Below are 11,435 nucleotides of genomic sequence, written 5' to 3'. Positions count from 1 at the left end.
AGTGCAGTCTGCGCAGGAGAGGTGTTACATGGGAGCTATGTGGAACTCCCTCTATCACCTGCGCAGCTGCATTCTGGACCAACTGAAGCCTCCGAGTGCACCTCAAGAGGAGCCCCATGTAGAGAGCATTGCAATAATCCAGGCGAGAGGTAACGAGAGCATGAGTGACTGTGCATAAGGCATCCCGATCGAGGAAGGGGCGCAACTGGCGAACCAGGCGAACCTGGTGAAAGGCTCTCCTGGAGACGGCCGTCAAATGATCTTCAAACGACAGCCGTGCATCCAGGAGAACACCCAAGTTGCACACCCTTTCCCTTGGGGCCAATAACTCGCCCCCGACAGTCAGCTGCGGCTGCAGCTGACTGTATCGGGGTGCCGGCATCCACAGCCACTCCATCTTGGAGGGATTGAGCTTGAGCCTGTTCCTCCCCATCCAGACCCGTACGGCTTCCAAACACTGGGACAGCACTTCGACAGCTTCGTTGGGGTGGCCCAGGGTGGAAAAGTACAGCTGAGTATCATCAGCGTACAGGTGATAACTCACCCCAAAGCCACTGATGACCTCGCCCAACGGCTTCATATAGATGTTGAACAGGAGAGGCGAGAGAATCGACCCCTGCGGCACCCCGCAAGTAAGATGCCTCACGGTCGACCTCTGCCCCCCTGTCAACACCGTCTGTGACTGGTCAGAGAGATAGGAGGAGAACCACCGATAAACGGTGCCTCCCACTCCCAATCCCCCCAACTGGCGCAGCAGGATACCATGGTTGATGGTATCAAAAGCCGCTGAGAGATCTAACAGGATCAGAGCAGAGGAATAACCCCTGTCTCTGGCCCTCCAGAGATCATCCACCAACGCGACCAAAGCTGTCTCCGTGCTATATCCGGGTCGGAAGCCGGACTGGAACGGGTCTAGATAGACAGCTTAATCCAAGTATTGGGGTAGCTGCCGTGCCACAGCACTCTCTACAACCTTCGCGATAAAGTGAAGGTTGGAGACCGGACGGTAATTACCTATATAGCTGGGTCCAGGGAAGGCTTCTTGAGGAGGGGTCTCACCACCGCCTCCTTCAAGGCGGCAGGGAAAACCCCCTCCAACAAAGAAGCATTGATAATCCCCTGGAGCCAGCCTCGTGTCACTTCCTGTGAGGCCAGCACCAACCAAGAAGGGTTGGTGGTCCAGTAAACATGTAGTGGCGTGCAGCCTCCCCAACAACCTGTCCACGTCCTCGGGAGCCACAGGGTCAAACTCATCCCAAACATATGGATTATACAATTTTTTTTGTTGCTTTGGTCGCGTAGTCATACAGTCATAAGTGGAAAGAGATTGGCGATGGGAACTATGAAACGATTAATAGTAGTGCAGATTCAGTAAATACTGGATAATTATTAAATATTTCTTGTAGAATATTAAAAGTAATATTCTAAAACATTGTGTTACATAACTATCAAACAACTAATACTAAAACATTATCCATTATTAAATCAAAGTCAACGATTCATTATATTGCTTCATATATATCAGCCCTTTCAGGTAGTCTAGACAAGAAATTAGAACTACTTTTGTCCTTGTTCTTGTTCATTGCAGTGTGAGGCTACCAGTGAGTTCAAGTTTCTTCATCTAATGGCTCATTCGTGTTCTTGCAATCTGGTGGATTGGTGCACTACAAAGATAATTGGAGGTGGAAGAAACTTCTAATGCAATTTACCGGATTCCCTGCATGGACTGCCCTTGTAACTATATAGGACAGATAGGGAGGAAGCTAACCACCAGATTTCAAGAACACAAATGAGCCGCTAACAAGGATTGTTGGATTCATTAGTAGCCTCACACTGCAATGAAGAAGGACACACATTCAATTTTGCAGCTACTACAATTGTTGCTGAGCAGGGACAAAAATAGCCAGAGAAATGATTGAAGCCTGGGAATTAGCACCTTATCAGTCAACAGGACTGCTGATCAGGTGTTTAGGAGCTGAGGACTTGGCAGCACAAAGGAACAACAATCAACAACTTAATAGCCAGCCATCAACACCCTAATTATCAACTAAAAGCTACCCACAACCAGATTTTAAACAAGTTTAGAACAGGCCAGTGCACATCATTTTTTATGTTCATGCTCTGCAGAGCTTAGGAGTGACTATTTTACTGTGGAGTTCTTAGTGCTCTCTCTGCACTAGCATTGATGGCGATACCTAGTTGGGTAATCAAGTGTCTGCAAACAGTCAAGCTCAGAGAACACCAAGGACTCTACACTTCAAACCAGAGCTGTACACTTTTTCTTTTATTGGCCATTTTAGTTTTGGTGGAAAGTTGCTTCACCCTGCCTCCCAGCTTTGTGTTCAAATTAGCCCCCTCTCCCACCCTCTGGAAGTTCAACCACTAACGTTTCTTGATAATTTTATATAGGTAGTCCCGGGGGTGAAATATCCTTACCTTCCTTACCAGTTCGGAAGTGCACGTGCCACGCGCGCACACCCTCTGCGCATGCGCAGAGGGTACAAAACACATTACTTCCTGGTTAAAACCAGGAAGGAACAACAGCTGGGTGGGTGGGCGGAGCCCCGCACTGTGATTGCTACCGGTTCTCCGAACTACCAGCCAAGATCGCTACCGGATCCCACAATCAGGTCCAAATTGGGAGCATTTCACCCCGGGTAGTCCTCATTTAGTGATCACAATTGGGACTAGCAACTCAATGGTCATGCAAAGCAGTCACTGAGACTGCAACTGTGCGTATCTTTTTTTACTTTAGTTTTCTTTTGCTTTATGGATCTTCAAAAGTGGTAAATGCAAGGATTGGTTGCCAAATTCCTTTTTCATCACAGTCATAACTATGAATGGCTGCTCTATGAGGCAGTTACTACGTGAGGACTACCTGTGCCTCCTCGTAAATAGGAATGGTTTTTTTTTTTGGGGGGGGGGGAAATCAGGGCCAGACAAATGCACACAGCATGAATTAAAGGTGGAGAAACTGTTGGGGCACTTTGTGCTTTTACATTAGAAACTGGGAATAAGAACTGACTGGTAGTTGAACACTAATAGCTAATTGGGAAAGGTATATTATAATCCTAATTAGGTATTTCTTTGATAAAATATTCAAAGCCAAAAAGAAAATCTCTAGCTATGGTAAGATAGCTATGATAAAGCTGCTTGTCTGATTAATTTCTTACATATTGTGGATTGGAGTACTCAGTTAAAGGATATCTGGGAAAACAGATCTTTTTTTTTCCTATTGATTGTTTTAATTTTAACTGAAATGCATGTAAAAAGAGTAGAAATAAAATTTACTGCTGCTTTTTTTTTTCTGGAAGAGGAATGCCTAACTTGACATTCAAAATTCAGTCCGGCCCAGCAGACATTCATTCATTCATTCAGTATAGTTTTTTGTTGAAATTGGCCAATGTTCTTCCAACGGGATTATAACAGTCCTACTCAGGGTATATGGTTGGCCTGAGAAAATGGAACAAATTGCAGTTCTCTGTTACTTTGACCAAAATTTCAAATTGGGCAGCTACCTACTTCATATGCAGTATTAAAGCCAGAATAGGAATGTGCAAAGTGTTTTGTGCCATTCCCAAGTTGAAATGTCCCATTTTGAATTCAAAACAGTTGTTCTGAGTGCAGAGCAGCTGTTTTACATCTACAGTTGATGTTTTTTGCCAGTTCAGCAGCATTTGCAGCCTGACGTCATGTTTCTAACTCAAGACTGAAATGACCAAAACAACCTGTTTGATATGTGAAACAAGCAGGGTATTTTTTTCCATATTCAAACATTTTGCACATTAGTATAGAAAATCATTTGTAAGATTTTAAGTTTGGACTTGGAATAAAAACTAGAGGTAAACCCAAAGTTGAATGGTGAGAAGGTGTTCAACTTCTTTGTAACTACCACAGTGCTACAATTGCATAGTTTATCTTATGTATGGCATATTTCACATTGGTGCCATTCAGGTTAAATGACTTTCAGAATTTCTGGTCGATACAGAAAGCATTTTGACATCAGTTCCTACCAATATATTGTAGGAAGTTAGCACCCACCCCTCTCCTAAAAGAATGAAATATTTTAGGTAATATTAAAAAGGCAGAATATATTTCCCTGGATGAGAAATGGAGAAACATGTTTTAAGGACAAAGCAGCTCCCTGCAGCTTCTTGCCTCTCCCCACCTTTGTCAATGGGCCAGAGGCAGAAACTCTTCTCCCCACCTTTGTCAATGGACCATCATCTGCAACACAACAGGACCCATCTAGCAACAGAAACTCACTACATGGCATCTGGGAAGATTACATCAGCCAGCAAGGCTAGCTAAGACCCCCTACCCCCTGGGAGTCTGACAACCAATCAGGATACTCTTCCCGTGCCCCAGGAAGTTCAAAGCTCAGAGAGAGCATAAAGCCAGGGCGCCCTCAGTATCTCACCCCTTTTCTGTTCAGGAACTCAAACCATGTGATCCTGTCCTCCATTAAACCATCTTTCCAAGCAGTCTCCATGTTTCCAGTGTCTTTTTCCCCACTTGGAACTGAACCCAGATGGACATTTCTTCCAACAATATAACTGATCATGAATGAAAATAGGGCTGGGTCTCATCCATATATTAAGCAAATACATACAGAAGGCTTTCCATATAGAATAACTACAATATTAAGTTATAAGAGTCAGCCCCCATTTTGAGCAGTGCTGGTAGATAGTTTTAATATGCAAGAGAGGACACGTATTAAAAATCTCAAATTTCCCATTTTTGTTTGAAATCATGCAAATTGTGCGACAAATGAAGCACAGATACAATTAAGCAAAGCACTAAAATTTCCATTCATATTTTACATAAGGATACATTTTAAAATTAATATTAATTTTCAATCAACTTGCCATTTCATTTATAGTACATACAGACAATTCAGCAACACTAATGAAAGCATCTTTGGTTAGGCATATCTTCAGATCAATTTGATATGCTTCAAATACTTCCAAATAAATCAAGACAGAGACTAGTCTTTCTACAGCAGTTTTCCGGGCCTTGTGATGCAATGAGGATTGTGCTTACTCCATTAATGTGATATAGGAGAGTCTTGTAACTACATTTGCCATAGAGTGTATTTGGCGGTCCTCCTCCAATGGCAGAGGAAAGTGATTGCTCCAAGTAGGAAGGGATTCAGTCTTCCAAGCTTCCTACTGGCTACTGCAGAAAAGTCACTGATGGAATTATTTATACTCTAATACCATCAAACAGAGAAAAGTCAAACATGCCAAGACTGGCTGTGGATTTAGAGGATCCAAACCCCTTCTGTTCTGACCTGTCATTGGAAAATAAGAGCCAGAGAAATGTATTTCACTTCAATTAAGAGAAAAGATGTTTATAGGGTTGTAAAAAGTCAAATGAAAGACGGGATAATGTCACTTCAGTCCTCCTACCATATACATAGGTAAATACACTGTGGGGAAAAAGTAATTTTGTTACTTTGATTGCTTCCTCTCTCCTGGAATTGTTCCTTAATGGAGATAATCCTTTATCTTTAGTGAATTTAACTCTACAGCTATTAATGTACATTTAAAAGTGAGAACATAGTCATTTATTTCTTATATTTATTGTTTAATCTTCCTATTAGTTCTCAATATCTATATTACTTTGTTTGGCTTTACTGTACTATTAATATTCCATATGATAAGCGGATAGTTAATTTTGCCTGCTCTATATCTGGTCTATAAGTAAGTGCATCAGCTGCTGCTTATATATTTGTCAGCTTCACGTATAATATATATTTTTTCTGATTTTAAAATATGATTTAAATTATCTCTGCACACTACCTTTAAAATGCTTAACATGAGCATATTTTTAGTTAGCAATATCACCACAAAAGCTTTTTGTTTCGCCTTTGTTAAGAACTTTGTCTACATAGTTATGTACAGATAAACCATTCTGGCTAATGTACAAATAATAGTAGATAGAGGAACATTAAGCAACGAAGTATGCCTTCTTTAAAGGCTTGATTTCACAAATTTTTCCAGACATGCAGAATAATACACATTTTTTGGAATGATATATACCAGACCCAGTCCATGTTCAACAATTTCTTCAAGATTTATATATTTTCAGTTTCAAAATATATGTAAATGAAGTTTTAGCAGCTAATATCTTATATACTGATTTGCAGTTTGAACGGACTTGTGTTCACCAACACTGACTACAGCAATTTTCATAAGTCTACAGTCCCACTTCAATTGCATACTTTGATTTTGGGTAAATAGCTTCCCACTGGGGATGTAAGCAGCCAATTACATAATTTAGGCAGAAAAAGAAAAGCATCTGAGAATCATGACTGGTTGTGGATTTTAGCTTATGCCTAATAAAGCAAAGTGGAGCTTCACTTTACAAAAGATAAGAGACACAGTGGGACCTTTAGTATGATGAATCTACTAAAAACTTAGCCACCAAATATAAGTTTTCACCAACCTATTCTAGATTTTAAAAATTATATAAAAGAGTAATTAATGGTGTCTTGAGTGCATAAGGTGCCATGTTCTAATTTCATATTTCACTTTCCTCCTCTCCATATGGCTCATAAATTTAGTTTTTATGAAAGTTTATATTCATTAGAGGATTTCCTGGAAACAAAATAAATTGTCTCATGTATCATTCAACAGATTAAAGCAGATTGCATGGTTTGAATGCATTTGGAATGTTGAGAATCCCATCAGATTGGAATTATATGTTGGGTTCTTCCTTGTATTTTGATTAAACATTAATTGGGTGATACTGAAGCTTCCTATGAGTCAAGAGTGCCCAAACAAAGAGCTAATTTTGTCCTATCCCTAGGATAAAAAGAATAAGTAAGAAAAGCATCCTAAAGCCATGCCAATCAGCAAAAGTGAATGCATTTGTTTGGCTTTCATTTCAGTCCACTTTTACTTTGAAGATTTTTGCCATATGTTACTGAGAATAGTTACAGCCCTTCATTCTAAAGCTTCGTCTGAATACAGTTTAGTGATAATGGATTAAAACAAAGAAACAAACATTGATTTCTAAATTGTATTTCTTCGGATTACTCCCTTGGAAGAGTATTTGGGAGACTTCTTCAATTTCCCACTGGAGTGGAAAGATCTACCTTGAATATTCTTTGCCAACCTCTGTAAAAATGTTAAAAATTTGCTTGTAAACACCTGAAGTCCAATGTTGGGGAAATGGAAGCAGAGAATATAGGTAGTTTTTTGGGGGCACCTGATATGCCCTAAACCCATGATGGTGAACCTATGGCATGCATGCCCGGAGTGGCACAGAGAAACATGTCGCCTGGCATGTGCGGCAGTGCCTGTTCCTTTTCCGGGTTTCTGGCGGGCATGCACACATGACGATCAGCTGGCCTTTTTGCATGCGGCAATGCCAGAAACTAGAAGAGCTGGTCTTCCGTTTTCCTGCATGAGCATGCGCACCAGTGCCGAAAAGGTTCGCCATTACTGCCCTAAACCTAATCTTAATCTACACCAATTTTGCAGATGGTGCAGAACCACTTCCTCCTGTTGGTTTAAAAGAGAATAGGCACAAAAGAAAACAGGAAAAGAAAAATAAAAAGTCTGGGGGAAAGAACCAAATGACATGCTGTTCTCTCTTCCATCTTGCTGCATTTGTATTTGCAGAGCTGCCAGAGAGTCCATTGTCAGAGCAGTCTGAGGGCTCTTCCCATGAGGCTTTGGTTCTAAACACGTGAACATATATATATATATACAGTCTTGGATTGTAGAACTCCAGGTATCTCCTTATACTAATAAATAAGAAATAGAAGTTTTTATATAGGTGGCTATGGGCCAGTTCAGTTATGCACTCTTTTATATGTCTTGACATTCCTTTTCACAAGACAATTTGAATACTGTGACTATTTAGATTTGCTGTTGAAATTTTCAGGGATGCCTCATGTGTTCACTTCAGGATCAGAATAGAGGTATGTGGGGTCAAGCCTGGGCAAGTGCAAAGAATTCAAGTTGATTCAGGTCTTGGGAATGTATGTGTCTGTGCGTGTCTGTGTGTGTGTGTGTGTTTGTGCAAAGCCTGTAGAAAAACATATGCAAAGAAAGGAGAGATGTGTTATTGAAAGCAAAGAATGCTATCACTTTCAATATGGATGAAGCAATGAATCACTAAACTGCCATTGGGTGAACCCGACTTACTACAGTGCAAAGTATTTTCCCCAAGACCCTTTTTGATTGCGTGTAATTTTTTTTAAAGCAGCTTGTGCAGGGAGGAATAATTCTAGGGAAAAAAGCAGGCCAACTTAAAGCTCTTGCCTGGTAATGTTAAGCTTTTGTACGTAACAAAGGCGATGCAGAAGATTCCCCACTGCATGCTAGATACAGATTGTACTGAGTTTTGTACAAAACTAGCAGAAGGTTTGGAAGCATGCAGGCTTCCAAGCACATGGATTTGCTGGCTAATAACAAATGGTATTTCCAGCCAGTTCTGGATGCATTGTTGGGTCACAGAGACAACATACTGCGTAGATTGACTGGGTTGTTTTGCTTCAATCCAACTTTTGCTTAGAGCAGAAATCTGGTCGTCCTCATGCTCTGAAATCATAGACGTAACATCATGTATAAAATATAGCAATATAAAAATATAATACTTCATTCAATACTACAGCTTCTTTCCCAATGCATTGTCAAATTAATGAGGGAGTTTAGTGTTCCCTTTGTCAACATTGCTGAAGGAACAGTTGGTCTGAATGGCAATGTACATTGATAGTCCCAACAGTCTCACTTGAAGAGGTACTCCATTATATTTTCCTCTTTTCCCTTTTTCCTGCAAGTAAATATATGTGACTACAAGTTGAAATAAACCAAAATAACTTAAATAGAAGAATCAATCCTCTCTTGGCGTCGCTGCATGATTTCCTCAAGTTCTGATTTCTCTCTATTTTTCTGTTAAGAAAAAAAAGATAATGAATTTTATTTATTTTTTTAAAAAAACATTACCTATATAAGGCAAATCACTTTAGTAATTTAGCATTTTCAAGAGTGAATTCACTACTATGGTTTCTTCTTCTCTCCAATTTCTCAGAAGCAATTTGAGATGATCTGCAATTGTCTTCTCTTCCAGCAATCTCACAATTTTAAACAAAGAGTTATTGTCACTCTCTGACTTGCCAGAGATTCAAAGTTATGTCCTGAGCTGCTGCAGTTCCTGCAGAAACAAAAATCTCCTTATTCCTTTTCCTGCAAAAAATGAAATAAACATTGCAGCCAACCACTGCAAAACCTTGATTCAAGGTGAATGTTTGTCCAGAAGTATATACACATATAATATTCTGGTGGATCCTACGAAGGCAAGCTAAAAAAGGTGCAAGCTATATTATTACTTTAAAGTTAGATCTTCAATTTTACTACAGAAAAATTCTTTTTTTTAATTGATTTTACAATACATGACAAAAACATATGATCTATAAGAAGTGCACGTATAGAAAGTTAACAATTGAGATTTAAAATGGACATAAAATGCAAATATCCTTGGAGAGAAAATAAATTATCAGGCTCACTAGACCAAGGGTCTCCAACCTTGGCAACTTTAAGACTTGTGGACTTCAACTCCTAGAATTCCTCAGCCAGCTTTGCTGCACTAGAGAATTAAATAGCTAGCAGAAATAACTATTGCAACAAATTTAGCAGCCCATCTGGAGAAATTTTGTAATCTATCAGCTAAGATGAAGAAAATAATTTCCCCCTTTGATTAGTCATTGTTATAGTTAAGAGAGGTGCTTTTAATTCAGTACTATGTCATATAGAAGAGAATTGCAAGGGGATGTAAAAAATTGTTTCTTTTAATGAACTTGGACAAAGTTGTTTTTGCAGAGAAATATTATGTATAGTCTTTTTCCTTACAGGAAAGTGACAATTTTGGGTAAGGGATCTTTTGGGGCCAGGCAATCTTTTTAGTGTTAGGAGGACAGAAACTGATAAAAGCCTGCATTATACATTGTTGGATGATTGGTTTAATCCTGTAAATTAAAATGACAAAATGTTCAGGCTGTTTCATTTTCAACCAAAATCCAGCGAAACAGAGTCAACAAAAAGCCGATAGACTGCAATTCCTGCCTTTCATGTAAACATGCAGTTATCCTGAAAAATCAGAGAGACTGGGGTACTGTCAAAGACGTGTAAATTGGTCTAATACTTCAACCAATAATTTCATTTGGTCTCCAAAGAAATTAGCTCAAATTCTAGTCTCAACAGGGAGTAAGATAAAACAATGAATTACTTGAAGCAAAGCCCTTAGAAATTTGAACTGGATTATCTTCATAGAACTGGTACAAAATATATATGCATCATATAGTAGGTGATTAATTACCTTTGTCCTGATACTTTTAATGGCACTAAGCATGCTTATTATCTTTATAATCAGCAAAATGGAGGATGGTATTTGAAAACTTTTGGGGCTGGGGTCAGGTTAGCCCTTATTTGTTCCAGATTATCAAGGCTTGGAAGGAGACACTTAGATATCCAAATACTCTCATCTGATTAATGTTAAACCCATTAATTTTCCAGGAATAGTGGTGTGTAACGATTAATTTGGAGAAAATGACTGTGGTTTTAAGCACAGTGCATCTGACATGGAAATAACTGACTTTGCTATTGGACATTGTTAAGATCATAGGATCACAAAGGTCTAGAGCTGCTTTCAAAGTGGCACAGACAAAAGGCCTAAAGTTTAAAAAAAAGGGGGGGGGGACCGGAATAAAACATAGGGATTATTGTTAAATTACTTTTATTAACCCTATAAAAATGCATTTTATTTGGAAGATACTTCAGTTCCTAAATGTTACAAGTTAAATTCTGCTATAGCTGAAAGTAGATGAACCATAAAGTACTTCAATGGTTCTCAACCTTTTTTTTTCACCACAAACCCCCTTTAAATACTTTTTACGGCCATGGACCCCCAAGATTTAACTCAAGATTTAAATTGTAGCATTTCTTCAAGCCTTCTCAGATCTCCTGTGGCAACATTGTGGACCCACAAGTTGAGAACCACTGAACTACCTTATTAGCATAGCAATAAAGTCTGCTAGTTTATCTGCAATGCTTTAAAGCATCAACATCTTCCCACGATTTTGAGATTGCCCTCAAAGTATTAACAGTCTTAAAAGATTGTGGACTGTGCTAATAATGTCACTATCCATCCTTTAAATTATGGATGTGATCATCAAAGTGTTGCTATTTTAGGAACCTTACCTCTAGAATAGACCTTTGCACTGTGATTTTGCTAAATACCCGGGCACCTTCTTCTCCGCATACTTTTTTCAATTCTTCTTTGTTCAAGGAGAAAAGCTGTGCTCCTGTCAATATGCCAAGATGGCCCACGGTTCTAAAAAACATGTTAAGGAAAAAAGCACTATTGAAAGATGTACAAGGCCTCAGACATTCAACATTTTTCATAGGCCAAATAGTTTGCCCTAA

General features: G+C 39.3%; 1 protein-coding gene across 1 annotated transcript in view; it reads right to left on the bottom strand.

Moving 5' to 3' along the window:
- Positions 1 to 4,664: 4,664 nt before the first annotated feature.
- The window catches only part of EPS8L2 (EPS8 like 2), a 124,682-nt gene continuing 117,911 nt past the window's right edge, over positions 4,665 to 11,435 (bottom strand). The window contains exons 20-21 of the mRNA XM_058157011.1: positions 11,211 to 11,343; positions 4,665 to 8,906 (exon numbers count right to left, since the gene is read on the bottom strand). Of these exons, the coding sequence (XP_058012994.1) occupies positions 8,835 to 8,906; positions 11,211 to 11,343 (205 nt within the window). The 3' untranslated portion in view covers positions 4,665 to 8,834. The remainder of the gene's footprint in view (positions 8,907 to 11,210; positions 11,344 to 11,435) is intronic.

The sequence above is a fragment of the Ahaetulla prasina genome, chromosome 1 (assembly GCF_028640845.1).
Source record: "Ahaetulla prasina isolate Xishuangbanna chromosome 1, ASM2864084v1, whole genome shotgun sequence".
Classification (NCBI taxonomy): Eukaryota; Metazoa; Chordata; class Lepidosauria; order Squamata; family Colubridae; genus Ahaetulla; species Ahaetulla prasina.
The sequence above is the reverse complement of the archived record's forward strand: the minus strand, read 5'-3'. Positions and strand labels throughout refer to the sequence as shown.